Raw genomic sequence first — 26,326 nt, 5'->3', positions numbered from 1 at the left:
TTTATGTGAAGTGCTATTAAGGAAGAAAGACTGTTCTTCACATCTGATTATGTCCATTGCTTCTGCATGTAGCATCAGGCTCCTTGTTCCTCCTTGGTTAAGCAATGTATGTGATGCTGGTCGTCTTGTCAGACTGAACTAGGATGTGATTTCCCTCTAGGTGGCTCTAGACCCTCCATAGGTCCAGTTTAATAGCTCTCAATGCCAGGAGATTGGAGCCTTGGGAAGAGGAAACAGCATCAGATTCCTTGTGCTGTTTCAGGTCCCCAACCTGTCAGGCTGGCATTGGTTTTGAGAAGCAGAGGGTCTGGAAGGTCTATGGGGAGGCCCTTGTGGACATACCCTAGAACTGTGCACCATCTTAAGGAGCAGAGTACCTGATTTGGGACCAGCACCTGATCTGTCATGCACTTGGGGAGTGGTCCCATACTTTGAGCAGGCAAGTCTGGACACATCTGAGGTGTGATCTTGTTGATGGAGTGATCCCAATGCATGATGCCAGGAAGCCCAGTAGCTGAAGACACCAAGCTAGGATATCATGCTCTTGGATAAGAGATCCTGGATCTTTTGGAACCTGTCAAGTGATGGGTAGATCTTCACCACCACGGTGCCCATGTCCACTTCCAGGTGAGTGATCCTTGTTGAAGGAATCAAGGAACTTTTTTGCTGTTTATTACTGGGCCACATGTCATAGATCCAGAATCTGAGTCATGGTGCTGTGCACTGAAGCCTGGATTGAGGCGCTTATTAGAATGATGTCCAGGAAGGGGTATAGATGAGTGTGCGTGACGTGAACCTGGCTATGGTCACCCCAGGCATCTTTGTAAAGACACTGGGGGCCAAGCAGAGACTGAAAGTGAGCTATTGGTACTGTCAGTGATCTGTTCCATAAGCAAATCTCATAAGCCTGCAATTACATGGATGTATGGGAATTTGGAAATAAGTATCTGCCAAATCCACTAAGGTCAGGAGGTTTCTTTGAGATATGGAAGACACTGTAAAAGTAGAGTCTTCATCCAACAGTTTGTTTCCCTCATTCGCTTGTTAAGCCTCTTGAGGTCAAGGATGACTCTGACCCTTCCACCCCCCCCTTGGGTTTCTGGATGATAAGTAGAAGAACTGTGAGAACTTCTCTTATGAGGGAACCTCGTTCTATCGTTCCTATGTTCAGGAGATGAGAGATCTTGTTCCAGACCAGTTTGCATTGGTAGAGTTGCTGAGATGGGAGACTGGATGAAGAAGGGATAGGGTGAAGCCCGTATCTCCAGGGAATAACCTTGGCTCACTGGCTTGTCTGTGGTTGATGCAGACCATTCCTCTGAGAAATGGGTGATTTTGCCTCTTCTGTTCAGATCTGGGTAGAGGCACTTGTTGTCTTAATGGGGTTTTGGAAGCTGTGGAGCCTCCTCTGGGGTTTCTGCTCGAGCCTACATCTCAAGACTTTTCCTTGGCAGGTCTGCTGGCCTTCCTCTGAGACTTTTGTGAGGAGCATCTTTGCCTGAAGGCAGGTTTGTATTTCCTTCTTAAAGCACTCAATGCAGAAGGTAGGGACTGTTTGTATTTTGCAGTATTTTCTGCCACTATCTTACCTAATTTTGCTCCAAAGAGGAGATATCCCATTGTAACATTACCCAGTGTACAATCTGGACTGATGGATAGCTGTGTCCCCTCAAAAATTCTCCAATCTATGGTGCCTTCTACACTGCTTCACTGTGAGAGCAACCACTCCTGGTCTGCCCACACACAGTCTCCAGCATGTAAATCACCCCCAGCTATACTGTATGAGTGGTGTAGGCTGCCAGCCACTCAGCAATTAGGTTCCAGAGCAACACCAGCAAATTCCCAGTCCCAGACTTCCCCTCAGAAATGTGTGTGTCAGGGTGGTTTGTGTCTTTTAGGGCCCTAATGTCCCCCAGACAGGACACTGTATTTATCAGAAAAATGTGGCTGTGAGGGATACTCTGAGGGTGGTGGAAGAAGCTTCAAAATCCCTTCTGAGGGTGGCTTCCACTTTGCTGTCTGTTGGGTCCTAAGGAAGAATTCCCCTTCTGAAGGGATAACCATGTTCTGAGCTAGGGATGCTGCTGCAGCATCAACTTTTGGTACTTCAGTAATAGCATACATTGGTTCTTGGAGCTTGTAGAAACTAAGGTCATACCTGTTAATGAGTTAATCTTTTTCAGGTTTTTCCCATTCCTCTCAGATGACATCCTCAAAGGAGGAATGCACAGGAACCACTCTCTTGAGGGAGCATTTTGAGGGGAGATATTTGCTTCGAGGCTTATCCTCAGGAGCCTGCTCAGGTTGGATCTTAACTGTGGACACAACTTTTTTGCATGTTGCCACAAATTTCTCAGGGGGAGAATTTTTTTGTTGCATTTTTCCAAGTCCTGCTCATATTTGGGGTCCAAACTTCTCCCCCCAAAGAGGAGAGGTCTGCATTAGAGGATGAATACCTTCTGGGGATTTTTGGGTACGTTTTCTTCCCCTTCTTGAGAGTTTGGGGAGGGGGGGGCAGGGAGGCTAGACTTTTTGGTGTGCTTTATGGGCATGGGTGTCCAACTATGGCCAGAGTGAATACTTTTGCAGCTTGCCTTATGCAAACCCATTTTAAGACTTGTGGAGGAACTGGTAGCTCCTCAAGTGCTTTATCTTTACAGTCCTTTGTCATCCCAGAACTTACCTCCTGGGCCAGATGGATGAACTCCTCCTCATCCTAGTGCAAAACAGGGAGATGCCCCTATCTCATGGTCAGTTTTTTCTGTAGTAGAGTCATGCTTAATTGGGGCAGGGGCCTATCCAAATCAGAGCCTTGTGCCCAAGAGCATTAGGGTCGGCTAGCTGGGAACAGGCTGGGTATCATTCATCCTCTTCCAAGCCTAGAGAAGCTGCCTCACATATGGAGCACCATTTGGATTTTGCCCTGTGCTTGCATGGCTGCTCTGCCATGCCTGAAAGGGGCAGAAGAACTCGGCAGAGAGGCCCTGCACGGGAGGCTCTGGGTAGCTGTACTGTGACCTTGGGGCTCAAGCCCCAGGCCAGGAAAGAGGAGAGGAGGCTTGAAACAAAAGAAACAAATGCTCACTCCTGCCTGAAAGTGGATAGAAAATAATAAAGGCGAAAGAAAAGGGTGGGCGTTTGCGAACGGCCACTTGACTGCTGGCACCAGTGGGAGAAGGAGGTGTGACCAGCACATGCTGTAAGCACAGCTTTGAACCATCTCTGGAAACTGAAGTGCAGGACAGCAGCGCAGACAACAATTGTGGGAGACACAAGACTGCAGAAATTTCAGCTCCAAGCGAATGCTGTGCAACAAGAGAGGCGTTATACAGTTACTTACACCGAGCTACCTACATTGGCTTTTACCAAGCACAGTAGAGTGGTCACATTTAAGAGTTTGTCAGTTCCCTTACATAGCTAAATATCACCTCTGTATTTGCAGTTTTCCCTAGGCATGCCCCACAGCAACTATAGGGAACACTGCCAATATCAAGGAAATGGTATTTGGCTCCTAAAACCAAGTCAGAAAGTTCAAGTTTGACCATTGTATTACAGTACAACCATCTGCATTTGCAAATGCTGAGGACTATCAATACATAGCACCTAACTTGACTATAATAATGCAGAAAAAAGAACCAGCAAGTCAGTAATCTAATAGGCATAAGCACCACATGGAACCTACAAGGCTAATCCATGCATATCCAAGAAAAGCAAAACAGATGGAAAATCCCAGTTTAAAAACCAAACAAAAAAGAAAAAAAAAACATGTAAGTTGCCTTATATCTTACAGCAATAATATTCAAGAGATATAAATGAGAACTAAATCAACACTACAAAGGTGAATTGCTATCACAATAGAAATATCCAAGAGTATTTAAATGCTACATTGCAAATGTTCCTTGGCAATGGGGATTGAAGAAACATGGCCTGAACCCAGATGATAAACTCAAAACGTGCAGAAAGTGAACTCATAATGTAAATAATCAATTCAATTACATCAAGTGGTTGATGCCTTATGGTGCTATAGGTTAGAAGCACTGTAGTAACACAGATGTATAATTTGCACAACATGTAAAAGAAAAATCCATAAGTTTCTGAAACAAAGGGAGTCCAGGATCAATCCCTGTTACACTGTAAGATGCTTTTGCATTTAATGAATCACACTTCAGAAGGTTGTAGAGCAACTGCCTGGGGGTAGGAGAAAGCGCTTATTGCAGATCATTGGCTGGAGCCTGAGTTATACTTGCAGGTCTGATAATGACTTGCTGTGTAAATATGTCTGCCTACAAGGGGAAACTGACAGGCCTGAGACATTTCCTCATAGCTGACATCATCCTACCCCAGGTTTATCTTCACCATCTCAAACAATAAATTATTATTATTTAAATGGAGGAAATTAATACATTCTCTATTGTAAGTATATTGGGACAACACTCAGTCTCAAGAATTGAACTGTTTTCTTTGGAACCTGACTGGACAGTATCAATCTTTCCATTTCTTTTCTCTTCATACACTGCTAAAAACCTGTGCGAATTTGAAAGCACTCCCGATGGCCTGAGAAATTCCCCAAAAGATTTTAGTATAGTAACCTGCTTTTCATTAGTCACACAGGTAACAATCTGCCTTTTAAAAGCAACTCTGAACTTGAATGTCTTTTAGTTACTTCAACAGAAAAAAAAACACCCAATCTCATCAACAGTTTCCTAACAGTCATGAGGAGAGATCCCTTTTTCATTCAGTGAATTTGATTTATCCTAAGCAACTTGATTTTTATACAGCTTTCGTTCTTACGCTTTTGACCCATAAGAAGAATAAGTGAAAATAATTTATTTGGTTTCTGCAATTTTGTAATATTTCCAACTGGATATCAGACAGATTTCTGAAATGCAAAGGAGGATCAGTTAAAAATAAAAGGGAAATAGTGAATCTTTTTTGCCTGTTGGATTCCTTCTAAACTTGTAGTGACTGGAGACAGATTAGTGAAGATTGGGGAATTATGGCACTGGTGTGTTGCTACAGTTAAGTACTCTTAGTGGTTGTTTAAACATTTGCTAGTCTTAATCTATGGCAATTTTACAGAAAATCTCTTACCTGAAGGCAGGTAACCAGTTGGCAACATGGTCTCACTTCGTTGTTGTTTTTGTTGTTGTCTGATGTCTTCTATAATTCTAACCATGCTGCAAGGCATGCAGTGTCATTTGTAATAGGAAAAAATGGCTAGGGTTATTTCTAGGGGTATCCAAAGACCATTAACCAACTACCACGGAAAAACAAAACAAATATGACCAGCATTTTAAAAAATGCATTGAAACTAAAGAATTGTCTCCACTTGTTAAACACAGTATCTGCAATTGCATACAAGAACTCTACTGTAATAGTGGAAAGTCTGATTCCTGTCCCATCATCCTGCTTACCTGAACTGATTTTACTTGGCAGGCAAAAATTGAAAAGATCAAGTGGCCAAATACTAATAGTATCATTGTCTCCGTATAGCAGCAAAGGTTAATAAAACATCCCAGAACCCAAACACTCTCTCCTTCATGCCACATATTCATCAAGGGGGATACTCATGCATCACTTGTGTCTATTTCTGTAGGGCACTACCTATTTGGTACTTGCCCCATGGGCCCACAGAATCCTTGGGCCCACCTCGACAGCAAATTGCAGGAAAGGCTTTTGGAACTTCATCATACAGCCCTTCTTTTTATGACGACAACACTTAAGAAAATGAGACAATTCCATTTTAAAATGGGGATTTCTGGTGAAGTAACGACACCAAGCTGAGAGACACCTTACTGCTGTCTAAAAGAGAGAAAAGCTCCGAGGGTTCTCCCAGGGACCCCATGTGGAGAATTAGAGAGGCCAGGCTGGGGTGAGAGAGTCTCCTGAAGTCTCTAAGTGGGCTGAAGACAAATCACATTTTAATAGGTCTCCTGCCTCAGGAGCCCTGATGAGCATTAGAAAAGTCAGTGATCTTCTTTTATTATTCTGAATTTCTGATTAGCAGCCTACTTATTTTTCTGTTCAATCTATTCACTTTAGTTTTTAAAAGAAATCTAATACACTTGGAAACTCACCTTGATTTTACTCCTTGTGGGCATTTCCAGGAAAGCTTCAGTCCCGCTCCTCCATCCTGAGCTCACATATGGCTCAAGATGATTTGTCAGAAGGGAGAATGTTCTGGCCTTCTAATCAGAAAGGACCCACCCAGAGCAGGCAAATCTTAGCAATAATCAGTTATCTCACCTGACTTCATGGAAGTGAGCTACAGTTGCTCCCAGGCATAGGATGAGCATAGTTCCAGTCTTGCCGCTCTGCAGCGAAAGCTTCCTCCATAAGTAGGTCTGATCTGGGTGTGGGGAGATCAGCAAAACAAGCCAATTCTGACTCAGGGGCTAAAAGGGTATTTAGGGAGGCTACTCAAAACAAAGTATGTTAAAAAGAAAAAACCCAGGACAGTATGGAGCTTGATTCGCAGGAAATGTCTGAGCAGCTTCTTCTGTAAGGCTGCCCTTGCTATAGGCGACCTAATTAGTAATGAAGTGCAGCTGCTTCAGTGAATTAGGTTTCTGAGGAATGCAGGTGTCCTCTTCTTTCCACTCATCCATTCAGGGAGCCATCTGCTGGAGCTCACCTCTCCAGTTCTCTAGATTGCTGTTATTTCCTTAAACAGGGTGGATCACAGGCATGAGGGGTGCCAAAGGGTCTATACAACCTATCAAATAGGTGGGAGAAATCACTCTTAATGTGTCTCTTTGAGGAAGTGGAGTGGGGCGGGGGTGGGGAAATAGGAGTGAGGATAACCCTACTGTCTTCTAACCTAATCTTCCCTATATCCTCCCTTTCTGAGCTTTCCTTTGAAAGGGCCATGCTCAGGTGTGATGTAGCGAAAACATCCACCACCCTCAGGATAATTAATGAAGCAAATGTTCAGGCCACCACAGCACATAAACCCTTCTCAGCTGCCAAAACAACAACAAAAGGTAAAAAAGTAGCTGGAAATTTTATTACTTTATTGTAAGCAAATTCATCTATTCTAGATTTTGCATATTTTCAGTGCAAGAGTTCACAAATCAGAACTCAGATTCACAATGTTAGGCAAAAGTAGTATGGGCACAAATAGCATATCGAAGACAGAATAGTGTAAATCCAGAGTAACTCCATTTAACTCAATTGAGTTACTCCAGATTTACAACAGTGTAAACTCAGAAATAGGTTCTTCCAGCAGAATGTTCCTGGAAGACACCTCACTCACTCAGCTTACATGTAACAAAGCAATCTACAGCAGAACCTCAGTCATGAACATCTCGGGAATAGGGTGACCAGACGTCCCAATAAAATCGGGACTGTCCCGATATTTGTTTGTCCTGCATCCCGACTGATGTAAGGTTGGGATGCCATTTGTCCCAATATTTTGATTCAGCGGCACTTCGGCTTTTTTTTTTTTTTTTTGCTTGGGGTGGCCTGATGGGGGACGGGTGAGCCTGTGGCTGCCCCCCTATGTGTCCCGATATTTTGTTCTTGTCATCTGGTCACCCTATTCGGGAATGAAGGTTGTTTGTAACTCTGAAATGTTTGTAGCTGAACAAAATGTCATGGTTGTTCTTTCAAAAGTTTAGAACTGAACATTGACTTAATACAACTTTGAAACATTACTATGCAGAAGAAAAATGTCGTTCTCCCTTTTTTTTTTCTTTCAGTAGTTTATGTTTAACACAGTGCTGTACTGTATTTGCTTTTTTTCCCCCTGGTCTCTGCTACTGTCTGATTGCGTACTTCCAGTTCCAAATGAGGCCCGTGGTTGACTGGTCAGTTTGTAACTCTGGTGTTCATAACTCTGAGGTTCTACTGTATCAGTACAATATATATGAGCTTCTCCACAAATTATCACTGTAACAGAGGAAAGAAATGACAGCTAACTAACATAGAAAATAAAACTGAAGGGCACTTTTGGATATCTTCTTACTGCTGTCCTCCCAAATTACAGAATTTAATAAAAAGCTAGCATGTCACAAAGTGTAAAATCAAAATTATATTCTTGTTTAATTATCAATATACTGAGGATTCAGATTAGACAAAGTGACTAAGGTTATTTTTGAAGCTGTGAATGCTTGCAGGATACATTTCCTATGAAGATCTGATTTGAAATGTTGACTGCAATTTTTGATTAACTACCTTTCTGCAATTCAGACAAATAGCTCAGCCCTACAAAAGTTGCTGCTTTGCCAAACATAAATCCTTTAGCAAAGTTGAGGTTCACAAAACTATGTGTAAAAGATAAAATGAGTCCAACAAAGCAGTAACAGGGTTCCATTTGTGTTTGAACCATTGCATGAAATATGGTTAATATTCTTTCCCTGTAACTATACACATAAGCCAACATTTGCAAAAAAGTGTCTCTAAATTAAATTCCTAAATATACAGGGAACCTATATAACAGGAGTTTGATTTTTGGAGGAGCTGAGCACTCCCACATCCCATCTAAATCAATGGGAGCTGTGGGACCCTGCATTTTTAAATTAAGTGCCCTGATTTTAGGTGCCTATGTACCCAATTTTGAATATTGTGACTATAATCTCAGAAAAACTCTTTAACAGTAATGACAGTTAGCTCCTATGTTGTGCTTTTTCATCCATTTTGATTACGATGGATGATCCCTTTACTAACTTGAGTTTTATCAGAGAAAAACAGCTTTGGTCCTGAGAGCTCTCAACTCCTGTTGAGTACAATAGGTGTCAAGGGCCCCTTGACTTCAGGAATCATAGAATATCAGGGTTGGAAGGGACCTCAGGAGGTCATTTAGTCCAACCCCCTGCTCAAAGCAGGACCAATCCCCAATTAAATCATCCCAGCCAGGGCTTTGTCAAGCCTGACCTTAAAAACTTCTAAGGAAGGAGATTCTACCACCTCCCTAGGTAACGCATTCCAGTGTTTCACCACCCTCCTAGTGAAAAAGTTTTTCCTAATATCCAACCTAAACCTCCCCCACTGCAACTTGAGACCATTACTTCTTGTCCTGTCCTCTTCTACCACTGAGAATAGTCTAGAACCATCCTCTCTGGAACCACCTCTCAGGTAGTTGAAAGCAGCTATCAAATCCCCCCTCATTCTTCTCTTCTGCAGATTAAACAAGCCCAGTTCCCTCAGCCTCTCCTCATAAGTCATGTGTTCCAGTCCCCTAATCATTTTTGTTGCCCTTCGCTGGACTCTCTCCAATTTATCCACATCCTTCTTGTAGTGTGGGGCCCAAAACTGGACACAGTACTCCAGATGAGGCCTCACCAATGTCGAACAGAGGGGGACGATCACGTCCCTCGATCTGCTCGCTATGCCCCTACTTATACATCCCAAAATGTCATTGGCCTTCTTGGCAACAAGGGTACACTGCTGACTCATATCCAGCTTGTCGTCCACTGTCACCCCTAGGTCCTTTTCCGCAGAACTGCTGCCTAGCCATTCGGTCCCTAGTCTGTAGCGGTGCATTGGGTTCTTCCGTCCTAAGTGCAGGACCCTGTACTTATCCTTATTGAACCTCATCAGATTTCTTTTGGCCCAATCCTCCAATTTGTCTAGGTCCCTCTGTATCCTATCCCTGCCCTCCAGTGTATCTACCACTCCTCCTAGTTTAGTATCATCCGCAAACTTGCTGAGGGTGTAATCCACACCATCCTCCAGATCATTTATGAAGATATTGAACAAAACCGGCCCCAGGACCGACCCCTGGGGCACTCCACTTGACACCGGCTGCCAACTAGACATGGAGCCATTGATCACTACCCGTTGAGCCCGACAATCTAGCCAACTTTCTACCCACCTTATAGTGCATTCATCCAGCCCATACTTCCTTAACTTGCTGACAAGAATACTGTCGGAGACCGTGTCAAAAGCTTTGTTAAAGTCAAGAAACAACACGTCCACTGCTTTCCCTTCATCCACAGAACCAGTTATCTCATCATAGAAGGTGATTAGATTAGTCAGGCATGACTTCCCTTGGTGAATCCATGCTGACTGTTCCTGATCACTTTCCTCTCATGTAAGTGCTTCAGGATTGATTCCTTGAGGACCTGCTCCATGATTTCTCCAGGGACTGAGGTGAGGCTGACTGGCCTGTAGTTCCCAGGATCCTCCTTCTTCCCTTTTTTAAAGCTAGGCACTACATTAGCCTTTTTCCAGTCATCCGGGACTTCCCCCGTTCGCCACGAGTTTTCAAAGATAATGGCCAATGGCTCTGCAATCACAGCCGCCAATTCCTTTAGCACTCTCGGATGCAACGCGTCCGGCCCCATGGACTTGTGCATGTCCAGCTTTTCTTAATAGTCCCTAACCACTTCTTTCTCCACAGAGGGCTGGCCATCTACTCCCCATTTTGTGATGCCCATTGCAGCAGTCTGGGAGCTGACCTTGTTAGTGAAGACAGAGGCAAAAAAAACATTGAGTACATTAGCTTTTTCCACATCCTCTGTCGCTAGGTTGCCTCCCTCATTCAGTAAGGGGCCACACTTTACGTGGCTTTCTTCTTGTTGCCAACATACCTGAAGAAACCCTTCTTGTTACTCTTGACATCTCTTGCTAGCTGCAGCTCCAGGTGCGATTTGGCCCTCCTGATTTCATTCCTACATGCCCGAGCAATATTTTTATACTCTTCCCTGGTCATATGTCCAACCTTCAGCTTCTTGTAAGCTTCTTTTTTATGTTTAAGATCCGCTAGGATTTCACCGTTAAGCCAAGCTGGTCGCCTGCCATATTTACTATTCTTTCGACACATCGTGATGGTTTGTCCCTGTAACCTCAACAGGGATTCCTTGAAATACAGCCAGCTCTCCTGGACTCCTTTCCTCTTCATGTTAGTCCCCCAGGGGATCCTACCCATCCGTTCCCTGAGGGAGTCGAAGTCTGCTTTCCTGAAGTCCAGGGTCCATATCCTGCTGCTTACCTTTCTTCCCTGTGTCAGGATCCTGAACTCAACCAACTCATGGTCACTGCCTCCCAGATTCCCATCCACTTTTGCTTCCCCTACTAATTCTTCCCGGTTTGTGAGCAGCAGGTCAAGAAATGCTGACCCCCTAGTTGGCTCCTCTAGCACTTGCACAGGAAATTGTCCCCTACATTTTCCAAAAACTTCCTGGATTGTCTATGCACCGCTGTATTGCTCTCCCAGCAGATATCAGGAAAATTAAAGTCACCCATGAGAACCAGGGCATGCGATCTAGTAGCTTCTGCGAGTTGCCGGAAGAAAGCCTCATCCACCTGGTCCAGTGGTCTATAGCAGACTCCCACCACTACATCACTCTTGTTGCTCACACTTCTAAACTTAATCCAGAGACACTCAGGTTTTTCTGCAGTTTTGTACCGGAGCTCTGAGCAGTCATACTGCTCCCTTACAGTGCTACTCCCCCACCTTGGATGGGGGACTGGATGAAGAGGCCCTGGTCCCCTAGCAACAATCATTTTGGGTGCCTATGGTCAGGCCCTTTATTTTTGGTCATTCATTGTTTATTGTGAAGGCAATAATTAAATGAAAACAAAGAATAAATGGAAACAACACACAAGCCCTGTTTTGGAGATATTTATTGAAAATGTGTGAATAAATTCTGGGTGGGTAGGACAAGTCTGAACGTTTGTTCAAGAAGAAATTTCTAGCAGACACAAGTCTCACATCAATCTATAAAATAGAGGAAAAAGGCCCCAAACAAGACTAATATGTGCATTAAGAGACAGAGATGGATCAAAATACCTGTGGGTACCCAAATATTACTGGTCTTTGCAACTACAAGTTACACATTTTATTTCCATGCAGTTTACCAGATCATATTTTTCCCCCCTAAAGTTTTTGTGAAAAAGATGACTGGTCTTCAGCAAGAGAGAAAATAAATCAGAAAGGGTAAAACCTTTTTGATACAACGGGCAGTGAACGGATGTGAGGAAGTCACACAACATTATTTCAGAGATGGTGGTGGAAGGGAAAAAAAAAAAGAAAGAGCGTACTCTTGTAAGGGACTTTTGCATTACCATTTATTTGCCACTGATGACACCAATAGTAAAGCTAAATAAGTCCCGAGATGGGGAAAGGCTAATGGATGTCCCTAGTTGTTAATTTTCCACCTCGTTACCCAAATTTATTTCTTTTTTAATTACTCATAACTCCTTGCTTGAAAAGCTTTCTTGGCAACTTTAACCCATTGGAAATAGGAATCAAAAGTGGTAAGTTGGGGCATAAGCACTGAGAAATGTTATACTTGCCGTAGGCCTAAAATTCGCCAGAACGATATTTTTTCATGGGTTTGCTAACAGGTGCATAATGTTCACAATATTTTAACTTCCCCAGATACTACAAGGATGAGGGATATGTAAGTGCCTACTCATACTGGCTCCTATTTTCCCCAATAGGATCAACTTCTACAGTACTCTCCAATAATTTCAATGTTTTGAGATCGGTAAACCATAATTTAAAATAAACTAAAAGAGTAGCTTTGAGAGTAAATATTCTTGAACAACTGTTGGCTTTATGGAAATTTTAAAAAGTTAGCAAGTTTTGCTTCAATATTTTCTGTATTTTCCATCCTTTCTTCTTTACTGGGGTCACATGGACGAAAACAGGATTTTTCTTAAAAGTTAATACTCCTGGCATGTCATTCTTTTTTCTCTGACATCCCATTAAACTGTGATGTCACACATGGAATTATGGCATCAGGTGAGGAATAAGCAGCAGAAGCAAATGAAAAAGTTTAATGAGCTCCTTTTATCCTGTGTCTTGAGTAAAGAAGGAAGAAAAACATTCTAATAGTTGCAGCTGCCAACCTAGAGCTGTATTACTACTACTACAATGGCACAGGCCTTTCATACTCTACAGAGCTTATGAACTCCACAGACATTGGACTGTTTTTAATGCTGGCAGAAAATAAGGCCAACATTTTCAAGCGTTCACTAAGTTTGGATGCCTCATGTTCGGGATGTCCAGTTTAGGATACTAAGGGCCTGATTTTCAGCAACAGTAAGCAACGAACCACCCACTGCTTTGAACTGTAGTTGGGAGTACTCAACACCTCAGAAAACCAAGTCCTAGGTGTATCAAGTTGTGAACCCATGCAAATGGTCACTGGACAATTTTTGACTAAATCATTAAGAATTAGAGAATTCAAAAAGGTAGCTAGCCTTGTACACTAGTTTTCACTGGAGATAGGTGTGTCAGAACTAATTTGAAGTCTTTATGTCATACCATATTTGAGATATGTATGGAACCCCCCCCCCCCCCCAATTTCAAGAATTTAAAACCCCATACGCTATTCTAAGATCCATGTCTTTAAAAAGACCTATAAAACTTTACCAAATACCTCTATTCTGGAACAAGAAAGAGCATGAAAAATTTAAGGCTCAAGAAATTTTTTGCAAAAGTTGATCTTCAAATAGAAGCCATCTTACCACCTTAATATGAGTCACTGCTTGTGGCATGTTCAAAAAATTTTAACATTAAAAAAGTCTAATTCAGTTTTGGGGTTTTTCAATTTTTATAAAAAACTATTTACATTTGGTTCCCAGTGGAGTAGCCCACTATTTTATATAGTACATTGTCTCATAATGCACTTCTATGTGAACTAACTAAATGAGGGGGTAATGCTCAACTATTACAATGATGGGTACTACAGAAAAATCTAAGATAAGCGATCCCATTTCCTATTTTCAAATATTCACTATGTTGAACAAAGACATTAGAATGCATTTGGACGGAGGATGGTTAATAACCCCAAGACTAAAAGTTTTATTATATGCTGACTTTAGCCCTTTGGTACTTAACTATCCAGTTAAGATCTCCTGACAAGCACCATGCTGTTTGGCATTAATGGCAGAAGCACTTTATCTGCTACTATGAAAGAAGTAGAAATTAGTTTGGATGCCATACAAAAAGGCCCCTTGCCTAAGTATTCCCATCTTCCACAAAGCCAAAAATACCAGATTTTGTCGAAACCCTAATGCTGTCTAAACAAGCTACCATGATTTTTAAATGTTTTAGAAAGACCACCTCTCTTAGGTGTCCACAGAATTTACTAGTAATGTCCCATTATTCCTAAAATGGTAATCTTTTATAATGTAGCTTTGATGAACTAACCACTACTATCTTATCAAACTCTCCTCTCCCCCAATTTTATTGGTGTGGACCAAATATGTTCATTCATGACCAAGTCCTCTTACTCACATGAGTAATCCCACTGATTTCAATGGGAATGAGTAAAGTGAGTATGATTTGGTCCTCAATTAGTTAATTTATTTAACAGATCTAATAAACCTATAAATAACCACAATGGATTAAGTGGTGAAATTTGGTTATTAAGGAACTTTAAAAAGTGTGCTCATTATACCATAAATACAGCACATGTGTAGGCTGGTGCATTTTACAGTTATTCTTTTAGTAGATTTTATTGCTATATGTTATTATGTGGGATTTATAGGAACGACCCAATGTGCATCGTAAGTACATAGAAACTATTAGCTGCTAAGACACACAAGTATTTTTCCTGGCTCAGGTGTCTGCAACCAAATTCTTAGTGTGTTACACAAAGAACAAAACTATTACACTTGTGATATGGTTCTTAAAAAGATGCAATTACAAACAGGTGTGTGATTATGCAGCTGATCCATGGGAGTTGTTTGTATGTAAGTCAATGAGAGCTGCACATATGCAGTGGGTGACTATTCAGACCAGAGACTATACATTGTAACACCTACTTTGAAATGACTGAAGCCACCTCCCCAAAACAGGGCTCCTGTCAACTGATTTTTGTAACCTGAAGATACTTTGGTATTAAAGCACTTGCAGATGTTTGTACTGTGATATTTATCTAAAGACAAGAAATGCATTTCAGTACTCTGGGAGAAACCTCACTGCAGTCCCCGAACAAGCTCTGTCTGAACATCCCTCCCCATTTTCATTTTTTATTTCAACTGTCAAAGAACCACAGAGGCATAAAGGAAACTGGTAACAGCTGCAAACCAGAACCAGTTATTAACACATCCTCTCTTTGACACACTCGACAATGTTGCTAGTCAAAAAGGTAGAACAGATCTGTTGCTGTTGACTGCTATGTAACAAATACCACGCCTAACAAACTACTACCCTCAACACACCCACAAAACAGCATTATGACAAGGATGAGGAACCATGCATAGCCATTTCAGTATCATGTGGCTAGGGTTTATAGTACAGTGATCAGCCACAACAGAGAAAATTTTGTGCCAAAAACTGATTCATGATTCGGACTGAATTACACAAGTAGCCAAGAGATCTCCCAAGAGCCAAGTGGCAGGTTTTGTTTTGGTGGGTTTTGTTTTTATTTGTTTTGGTGGAGGGAGGGAAGAGACATTTTTTAACCCAAACAAAAAAGTGATTACGCTACTGGGACAAGTGCTCTAAAATGCTATTTTCTGCCCATGTAATTAAACGTACACAGGAATTCTATCTAGGGAATAGGAGTTCAAGAACAATGTGGTTTACCAAAGCACAAACCTCTGATATAAAAAACAAATGCACATAACATACTAATATTGTTTTCTCTTTCCTTTTGTTTTACATTTTGTATGCATTCATTTAATTACTTTTGTTGGGGGTACGGACTGTTGAACAAGGTCACATGATGGAGACTGCTAAAGTATTTCAACAATCCTTTGGTCCCAGCAGCTGGAAAACAGCTGAGAAAAAAGTACCACCCAAAGAAGGGAAAACAGTGGCTAGGAAAGTGTCTTTTGAACATCTTGCTATGTATCAGAAAATGCAAACTTGTTATAAAATATTCATTTTCATACAAAAGATGGGTCTTGCAGTGCCATATGGTTACCTCTCCCTCTGCAGGTTACAGTGGTTGCTGGCATCAGCTGGCTCTCAAAATTGTTGTTTTTGTTGAAAAAAAGTCTGAAGGACACAAAGCATCACAATAACTGATCCGTCCAATGGCAAAGAATTGGTAACAGTCTTTGTTTTATCAGAGCTTGGGAAAAAAAATGCAGGCGAGAAACTGAACGTGACTCTTCACAAGCAAAGTACAGTACTGCTTCATCTGCTGCTTCCTCCCAGATTTCTCAGCATGCTACCAATATAGTCATGGAGATCAGGAGAATATGACTATGACAAAGTCATGAGCTGTTAAAATGAACAAACAGGTGTGACTAGTTATTCCTAGCAGTCTCTCCAGAACAATGCCTGCACAGTGGAGACTCATCACTCAGCTTCTTCGATATGTCCTGATTGCTGGAGTATACAGGTCTGTGGTATTACTGTACTTGTTCCACGAGAGATCCGGTCTTGCTCAGTTGCAGACAGGGAGGCCATGGCAATGGGCTGTAGCAAATTAGGTGTCATGCCAGAGGAGACAGTCAGGCTATGAGTAGTGCCCTTGAGCGTAAGATCCGGTGTGGGAAGAAGTGGCTTGAGAATACTGACAAGGCAGAAAGCAGAGCCACTTTTAGGAATGAAATTCACTTTGTTCTTGTCAGGACAGTAGAAGGCTGGAATTTCATGCAATGGCTTTGGCCTGCACATAAAACACAAAACAAAATGGTTTAAATTCAACACAGAAAAATCAGATTCACTCTCTGGCAGAATCTTGAAAAGGTGACCTGTACATACTGTGACAAAAACCCAACAGATTTAGAATAAATTTGCAGCATGGCCATACAGCAAGAGTAAGAGCATTCATCACATAACTGACAGCATTTGTGACTTGGAGAAGAACTGAAGATCAAACACTTAAGTCCCACCTTGCAGACCTACTGTCTCCTGCTTCCCAAGATACACTATGGTATAACTATGGAAGTCTGCCCTAGACTACATCAGGCTTTTTAAGTGTGGTTCTACTCTGAAAAGTAATTCTGTTCAGAAGACATTGTGGGTTTCCATATGTGTTGTTTCTCAGACTCTGAATCACCTTTGCCTTATTTAGAAATAGATTTATTTACTTATTTTAACTGCCAGCCCTGCAAACTTCTCCTAGGTACTGAAATGGAAAATCAAGCTGTGTTCTGATTTTTGCATGACTGTTACTATACATTCTACCAAAAAAAAGGAAGCTCAATTCAACCCAACTGAGCCTCTGCAAACCCAAGTCATCTGCAAATGTTACACATTTGTAATGGAAAGTAAAATACGGCCCCCAAACTAGTTAATTCTTGCTGATGTAGGAACCAAAACAGAGCACAATTCACTCCTCCTTAGGTTGTGTTGTCTAAAGCAGGAGTAAAAACTTATATTCTTTACACTAAAGTTAGCAGATAGGACTCCTGACAGACACGGAGAAGTGGTATTGAGTAAGAAAGTGCCTATTTTACATGGTGACTTTCCAAAGCAAAACCACATTTGGAACAAAAGTTTGTAACCGATACAAGGAACCAGAGGTATAACTGCAAAAAAACAATTTGGGAGCTTGTTGAAGAGTATGCAGAGGAATAGCATCTTTTACTATAAACATATCCATTTCCACTCCCACCACTAGCCTTCCTGATTTTTCCCCAATTCTCATCCTTGTTTCCCTTCCAGAATACTATTTCTTTATTCCAGTGTGGATACAGTGAGGAGGAAGGGAAGTGATGAGATGGAGGTGGTAGCTGCATAACAGCATCACCTGCAAGGAGAAAAGACCAAACACTGCAGTGGTTGGTGCTTCTTTTACCTGATGCCTCATTTGTCAACACTTGTGTTCACCAGGACTTGGCTGGCAAAGGATGTGGCATGGCTGTGCTGAAAGGAGAAAAGCAGCAGCTGGGAGAGGTCTATAGCGTGAAGGGGAAAAGAATTTTCGTTTTTGTTTCCCCCTACAATGTATCAGCAGAGTTGTGTATGCACATGCAGAGAAAAGCACTAAGAGGAAGGAAAATGTGTGTCTGCAGGTGGAGGGGAATTATGTCCCTTTTATCCCCGTCAGGTTGTGCCTATGCACATGGTGCAAACTAAGTCTAAATTAGATTTTATAAAATACACACATTATGGTATATTTTTCTTATAGGACAGCTTCTCCATGGCTTCTAGTACAGAGCCATAAAGGAACATGTCCAGTGGGAGCCATGTGGTTGGTGGAAGATAATACCACAGGGGGCCAGCCTTCCTCAGAGGAGCTCCATGATGTACAAAGCTGATCGCAGAATTCCCCACTGATCCCTGGACTCTGGGTTTGGGAATTCAAGCCCTCTGCCTCATCTAAATTCTCCTCCTTCTGCAACTGAAGATAGCGCTAGAAGGAAATTAAGATGAACTTTAACGTTTTCTGGACCCCCAGTCATCCTTCTATGGGTCTGACTGCAGGAGGGTACAATATGGTCCTATATTATGTGCAGAGTACACCTCTTACTCTTACTATTCAAGATATTCATTAGATAACTAAATTTATTTGCAGGTCATCTTAAAAAGGGTAAAGGTCATCATTTGGAAGGTAGATTCTGGATTGATGATTTCTGATGTAGTGTCATGTCAGAGCTTCAATAGCATACAATTTCAGAATTAGGAGAGTTTAAAGCTTTCAATCCTCCTTTCTGAATAACTCTATATAATTTGGAGACCATAGTCAGCCTACACTGCACTTCAATATATTTTATATCATATATATTAAGTATCCTCCTACATGGAGCAGAATCCTGGAAAAATAATAAGTCCGTCCACTGCAGTTTGAACAGCTTTCAATGTAGGTGTCTGCACAGAATAACCAAAGTAAAATAAACTGGAAAAATAAGTAATGAAGAGATCCTAAAATGGGCACACCTACCTAAAACAATACAAGTAGTACAGAAAAAGAGACAGACATATTTGAGACTTTTTAAAAAATGTCCGATATGAGGCTACCTAAACAAGCAAGAGAAGGCGAGCCAGGGCCTTCCTTGGTGGGGTGCAGGGCCCTGGCCATAGGCACCGAGTTTCTATCTGCCAGTGGATGCTCCTCTGCGGCTCGCCCAGGCCCTACCCCCCCTCCGCTTCTTCCCCGCCCAGTTCTACCCCCTCCCCTGAGTGTGCTGCGCCCTTGCTCCTCCTCCCCAGTGCCTCCAGACGAAACAGCTGACCCATGGTAGGCACTGGGGGAAGGGAGAGATTGGTATGGGGCAGTCCAAAGTGCAGTGCCTGGGACTGTGGCCCTGATTTGCTGTACCCTAGGGATGGCTCTGAGGAGAGCCCAACCTAAAGGTATACTCCACAGCACAATAATGGCTGAGGTGACATTTCTTTTTGAGTTGGAGCCCCTTGAAAAGCTACAAAGTTTTTGAACTAACTGATAACTGAATTCTTCTCAGAGATTAGGGACTGAGCATATTATCTCCTCAGAACTCTAAAGACCTTCCCTCCCCTTCAAGTTGAAAATAAAAAGCAACATTATTTCAATATTACTCTTACAATCTATTGTGTGTGGTCCTACATCTTAAATAGTTGGCAAAATTGTACGTTTATTACAGCATTTTCAATTAAAACCTTATTTATAGGGGATTCACACTTTCCTAAAAGAAGCCTCCATATGGAACTCCTGGGGGAATTCTGTGCCACTGCACAATGCAAATTGTTGCAGAAATTAATGTTGGGCATGCAGAATTTCCTTTCCCCCACTGAAATGGGCTGCAGTGCTGCTAGCCACCACTAGGGGCTGCTGGGCCCATCTGAGCCCAGCTCGCACATAGAAGACAATGCTGCAGGGGAGGGAGCTAGAGGGTTCCCAAAGCTGCAGTTCCCAGCACGCCCTGCGGGAAGGAGATGGCAGTGAGCAGGAAACTCCACAGAAGCCTGGGACCGAGCATCAGGTTGTTTCTCCCTCTAGATACTTGGGCTCTCAGGGGTAGGAGGGCGGGTGTCTGGGCGGGGGGGGGGGGGGGGAGGGGAGGTTCTGCGGCTCGGCTCTGGGGGCTAGGGGGTGGGTGTCGGGGCAAGGGGGGACCATAGCTGCACTCGGGGGGGGGGGGGAGGTGCAGGTATCTGGGCAAAGGGTACCCTGCAGCTGGGCTCTGAGTGATAGGGGGTTCAGGTGTATTGGCTGGGCGGGCCCCCCCAGCTGGACTCGGGGGGGAGAGGGGCAGAGAAACAGGAACTGGGTTGTCATAGGGGTTTCTTTAACTCTCTACTCCTGGGGGGAATTTGTGTGTGTGTCTGTGTTGTTACAGACATACTTGCTGACAGGTATTTTGAAATAAATTACCAAAATAATTGAAACTGGCATGATTATGTAGTGTTATTTTGACAAATAAAATTTCCAGAATTTTAAAAAATAGTGTGTGCAGAATTTTAATTTTTTTCGCACAGAATTCCCCCAGGAGTAACATGGAAATTACATACCGTATATACTCGATCATAAGCCGGTGTGTTTATAAGCCGACCTCCCCAAGACGGCTAAGTAAAAATGGTAAAAACCGTATGACCCTTTCATAAGCCGACCCTATATTTCAGGGGTTGGCAAACTTCGGCTTCTGGCCCGTCAGGGTAAGCTGCTGGCAGGTCGGGACGTTTTGTCTACCTGGAGCGTTTGCACGCGCGGAGCCCCTCAGCTCCCAGTGGCCGCGGTTTGCCGTTCCCGGCCAATGGGAGCTGGGGGAAGTGGCGCCACTTCCTGCAGCTCCCATTGGCTGGGAACAGCAAACTGTGGTCATAGGGAACTGAGGGGCTTCGTGCCTGCAGACGCGCTCCAGGTAAACAAAACAACAATGTATTAGATATTCAATTCAATGATTTCATAGAGTTTAAAATCATCAGATTTTGGTGTAGACCCATTTATAAGCCAACCCCCACTCTTTAATGCCTCATTTTTTTTTTTATCAGAAATATTCGGCTTATGAATGAGTATATATGGTATACAGGTGCCTGTCATAAGAGCAATTATTTTTTCTTAACAGACTATTATTTTCTTTGCAGAGAAATAGAAAACAATTGTTACTGATTCTACAAATTATAAATACAAAAAAAATGGGGACAGGAAGTCACATGAATTGGAATTTTTATGGGAGCTAAACCAGTTTGTAAAATGTGCCCTAGGACCTTTAATGACTACACGTGGTCAGGGTTTTGTTTCATCTAAAAGTCAGCAACTCCAGTAGCCAAGTCCCCAGCAGTAAACAGATGCACTAGTTCTGTGCCAACTCAGAGCCAAAATCTGACACCCTTAGTAGGTACTTAGGGTTGTAGAGGACACAAAGAGCCTCGCTCACACGTGTGCATATCTTCTGTAAAGACCAGTCACAATTCCACTCCCTGTGCTCAAAGCAGCAGAGCGACTGCTCCCTCTCTGTCCTCCATGCGAGATAAGACACCCCATACAGATGGGGAGCAGTCACTGCCTCACTGGCTCTGCTCTGGCCCATAAAGAGAAATCAGACACTCCAGGGAGAGCAAGTAGCACAAGCCTAATGGACTGTGTTGCCTGTAAGTCCCTCCTTCTCCCAGTGTATCCACCAGTGAGCTCAGGGAGGGATCACGTCTCCCCGAGACAATTCCTTTAGGTCTCTCCCTTGGGGCAATGGATAGCCACATTGTCTGTCCACTTCCGTCAGTGCCTATCAGGAACAATTTGGTCCTTCAAGAGAAAAGTGCCACCCACTGACTCACCAAGGGACCAATTCAAAGCCTACTGAAGTCAATGGAAAAAGACACTCTGACTTCAAAGGGCTCTGAATAAGGCTTTTACTCCTTTTCCTGTAACACACATTTTTCTTGGACAGAAAAAGATGTATAATTAAACTTAGCACATGGAGTTTATGAGATCTTATGAGATCTAATGAGATCATAGCCAAGGTGGTATATATAAAATCAAACCAACTCACACTCACCTGATTTAGGCACTGATTTACACCTATTTAAAATATTCCCACCATTCTGTAACTAATTTGGGAATACTGCTGTACTCTACACATATATTGTTATCAGCTACTGTACACTTTTATCTGTTATAAAAGTCCTGTAAGTCTCAAGGGTGTATTTTTTTGCAGAAGAGTAAATGTATCTCCATAAATTATCCTATGCTAAACTTTCATTATTTTTTCATCAGAAATAAGAAAGCACTAACCCTCTAGTGCTATAAGTAGTCTTTTATACAATGTTATTATGGCGTAACATTTTCTGCTAGGAAGAATGATTGCTGGCATGAAGGTTGTTTTTTGTTTAAAAACATCTCTCTAGATTTTTCCAACTGTTTTACTTATTATTTCAGTAAGTATTTTAAACAGTAGTAAATATACTAAATAACGAGAGAGAGCGCGCTCACCCTCTCCAACTGTACAGTGTGTATGATAACACCCATTGTTTCATGTTCTCTGTGTATATAAATCTCCCCACTGTATTTTCCACTGCATTCATCCGATGAAGTGAGCTGTAGCTCGCGAAAGCTTATGCTCAAATAAATTGGTTAGTCTCCAAGGTGCCACAAGTCCTCCTTTTCTTTTTGTCCCAATATACCTAATTTCAGTTTGGAAGAGGTGTCTCTCAAGCCATTATGAACAATACTGAATATTGGCGTCAAAGCACCTATTGCAATTTTTTCCACTCAGTCAAAACATATCCCTTCGATATTATCCATAGGAGATGGTTACTTACTATAACCATGGTTCTTCGAGATGGGATGAAGATGTGTATTCCACTTTGGCTCCGGTTTGACTGAGCGCACAGACACCTCCGAAATTTATCTAGCAGTACCCATAGAGGGGCAGCGCTCACAACTCATGGCCGTAGCTCCTGCTCTGGCTACATGAGGAGGCACCCACCACGACTTTCCCTCAGTTCCTTTGCACCGAAGGCCCAGAAACAAGACTCTGATGCAGAGGGTATGTCATGAAATACTACTGTGGTTCTTTGAGATGTGATGGAGATATGTAACTGTTTCTTCTTTTTCGAACAGATGCAGATATTTATTCCACTTAGGTGACTGACAAGCATTACCTCTCATCCCCAGGAGGCAGCGCTCAGTGTTTAGGTAAACAAGGACTGCAGGACCACCCTACCAAAGTTTGCATCCACCCTGGAAGATGCAGTTATAGTGTAATGGTTTGTGAATGTATGTACTGATGACCACAGAGTAGCCCTGCAAACATCCAATATGGAAATATCACTGAGGAACGCTACAGACATTGTTTGTGCCCTCCTAGAATGAGCTCACACCAGCTGAAGGGGCGTAATCAAAGCTATCTCATATGCCGTTTTGAAGCAGGATGTTTCCATTTGGAGATCGTCTGTGAAGAGTCCACTTGATCCTTCATGTTGCATATGACATCAATAAATGAAGCAAAGCATGAAATGGTTTAAGTCCTGTCCAGATAAAACGCTAGGTGTCACCTGACATCTAAGGTATGGCGACTCTGCTCCTCCAGAGATGAATGTGAGTTCGGGAAAAAAATACAGGTAAATATCCTGCCTGGTTCAAATGTAACTGAGAGACCACTTTAGACAAAAGTTTGGGGTCTGGTCATGAAGTCACTTTGTGTTTGGAGAATTGTTGTATAACGACGCTCTACAATCAGAGCCTGCGACTCTCATGCACTCCTTGTGGATATTATCAGTACCAGGAAAGCAGTTTTCTGACACAAGAGCAAAAAGGGGCAAGATGCTAGGGGCTTGAACAGAGGACTTGTCTGAAAATGGTCTATCAGCAGAAATGCTCTTAACATTGTGGAATCTAACAGGGCACAGTGAACTTGATTTTTTGAATGGGAGACAAAGTTGATTTTCTGCTGTTTAGTATGAGTTCGAGATGGTTGGGCAAGCACAGTGTATTGCTGACATGAGCAAGAACTTCCTCTCTGGATCTGCCCTCAGTAACCAGTCGTCCAGATATGGGAAGATGTGAATTCTCTTCTTGCTGAGATACACCGTAACAATGACCATGCATCTAGTAAACACCTGAGGAAGTGAGGCTGAATGGAAGCACTGTGTACTGAAAGCAGTGTTCCACCACAACAAACCAAAGGAACTTTCTGTTGCTCGGCAAAATTGCCACATGAAAGTAGGCATCCTGAAGATCCAGAGCAGCAAACCAGTCGTTCTGAGACAATGCGAGGAGGATAGTGGATAGAGTGACCATTTGGAACATGTACCTGATACATTTGTTGAGGCCAAGCTCCCAAGCATTGTGAAAGCAGGTCAGCCTGTCCCCAAACTGGGGAGATGAGGAGGGGGGAAGCAACCACTGGAACAATGCTCTGGACCAAGGAGTCAAAATGGGGGCTTGGAAAGTGCAGTGGGAGGGCGTATGGATTGACCAAATCCTGAGCCCACTTTCTCCTGTGGAATCTGTCCCTATTTCTGGGGTAGTCCTCCTTTTTACCTCGGAAGATGGAAAGGCTGTCCAAATGTGCACAGCAGACAATACTACTGCTGCTGCTGAATGCAGTAGTGGCACCTCTGCACTGCCGGCATGTACGCCAAGGACCACACGGTAGCCCTGGAGTCCTTGAAGGAAGTGTGGCATTTTGCCATTTTGTCAGAGAACAGCATTTGGCCATCAAAGGGCAAATCCTTAACGGCTTGCTGGACATTGGGGTAATATCTGAATTCTGCAGCCAAGAAGCCCTCCTCATGGTGACCACAGAGGACATGACCCTGGCCAAGGTGTCCATGATGTCTAGCGCAGACTTCAAAGGATGTCTTAGCCACCATGCAGTCCTCAGTGAAAAAAGCCCAAATTCTCCTCCTTGGGCAGCTGGTCTGCAAACTTTGACATAGCTGTCCAGTTAACAAAATTGTGCTTGCACAGCAAGGCTTGCTGGTTAGCCACCTGCATCTGTAAGAAAAAGGTGATGTAAATCTTACTACCCATGCAGTCCAATCGTTTGGAAACCCTATCCTTGGGGGTGGACTTAAACCTTCCCTGCTGGGCTCTGCGGTTACAACAGTCACTGCAGTTACAATTAGAGAATTTGATGCCAGACTGGAGTAAAATCCCTCAAATCCCTGCACAGGAATGAAATAGTACTTTTCCATCCACTTAGCCACAGGCCATGTGCACCAGAGAGCCTTAGCTGGTTCAAGCAGCCCATCGCTGACAGGGAGGGAGACTCTCAGGGCAGACAGCTGTAGGATGTCCACCAATTTGAGAGTCTTCTCTTGCAAGAACTCCACCTGGATACTGAGGGAAGCAGCTACATGCCGCAAAAAGGTCTTGGTATGCCTTAAAATCCTCCAGTACTGAAGGGAAGGATGAGCCAGGCAGCACTTCATCGTCCGGAGAGGAAGACCAGGCCCTTAACTGAGGCAAAGCCGGATCCTATTCCAGGGCTAACGGGCCCAGATGGGACAACTCTGGAGGCTCTGCAGGGAGGAGGACTACTGGTGCTTTTGCCTGCAGTGATTTGACAGTCACCATTGCAGAGCTGGGCAGTGATCTTGCCCTCCAGGAGATGAAGAGTGGGACCTCAAAGACCGAGGAGCATCCCATGGATTCCACAGAGGCCACAGACATGGATAAGGCATTGCTGGCCAGTAGGCACCTGGGCCAGGCACCTCCATCCCAACCATGAGATGTGCGCCAATCCTGGTACTTTGCTGTAATGGTCCAGCAAAGCCCCCCAATGCTGGTCAGGTGGTGGAGAGCAGGAGGATGACAACCCTGATTCAGATGCAGAGGAGCCTCAGGATTCCAGTGATAAGGGTGGAGCAAGACCAGAGGGAGCGAGCAGTCAGACCAACCTCATCCATCGCCCAGAATGAGGCAGGAAGCGGTGTCAGTCCCGAACTGAAAAGCGGTACCGGAGCACCTGAGGGTACTGACATGAAGGGTGGTGAAAGCTGCCATGGAAGCATTTGTGGTGCACCACCTGCAGTGGTACAGAGGAGGTTATCAGTACCTAGGTCCCCCTGTACCAATCCCGGACACTGGGGTTTGGTGCCGACAGACCCGAGGGTTCAGTGGCTCATTCAATTGATGGGGCTATAGTTCATGCAGCCCTGGCAGAGGTCGGGACCAAAAGGCAGAGGGGGACTGTAGCTACCTGGTATGCCACTGATGTGGAAACAGTTGGTCCCAACCTCTCCCTCATTGGAGGCCGCTGCTCTGGAATGGAAGCAGCAGCACTCTCGGAGCCCGAGGGTGATCTCCGGCCCAAGGAGGGCCTGGATACTGACGCACGCCACATGGCCTGTTCTAGCAGGTGCTGCTTCAGACCAAAGTCCTGAGCCACTTGAGTCCGTTCCTTAAATGACCTGCAAATCATGCAACAGCAACACTCTTTGATGTGGGCCTTGCTGAAACAGAGCAAGCACTATGTGAGGGGATCGCTCCCCCACACAAATGACAGATGTTTAAAACCCAGTGAGGACATCACCAAGGGAAATAAACTACTATAACTAACACTAAGAATACTTCTAAGTATATATAACAAGAGAAAAACTAAATTA

General features: G+C 43.4%; 1 protein-coding gene and 1 long non-coding RNA gene across 3 annotated transcripts in view; both read right to left on the bottom strand.

Moving 5' to 3' along the window:
• LOC119567386 overlaps positions 1–7,506 on the bottom strand; it is a 40,356-nt gene extending 32,850 nt beyond the window's left edge. The window contains exon 1 of the long non-coding RNA XR_005227394.2: positions 6,078–7,506. This is a non-coding gene — a long non-coding RNA (uncharacterized LOC119567386). The remainder of the gene's footprint in view (positions 1–6,077) is intronic.
• A 4,045-nt stretch (positions 7,507–11,551) lies between these two features.
• Positions 11,552–26,326, bottom strand: part of FAM117B (family with sequence similarity 117 member B) — an 88,119-nt gene continuing 73,344 nt past the window's right edge. For both annotated transcript variants that reach the window (XM_037912428.2, XM_043525716.1), the window contains one exon: positions 11,552–16,520. In XM_037912428.2, coding sequence (XP_037768356.1) covers positions 16,208–16,520 — 313 coding nt within the window. In that variant the 3' untranslated portion in view covers positions 11,552–16,207. The remainder of the gene's footprint in view (positions 16,521–26,326) is intronic.

The sequence above is a fragment of the Chelonia mydas genome, chromosome 11 (assembly GCF_015237465.2).
Source record: "Chelonia mydas isolate rCheMyd1 chromosome 11, rCheMyd1.pri.v2, whole genome shotgun sequence".
Lineage (NCBI taxonomy): Eukaryota > Metazoa > Chordata > Testudines > Cheloniidae > Chelonia > Chelonia mydas.
This window is presented reverse-complemented; position numbering and strand designations above follow the sequence as displayed.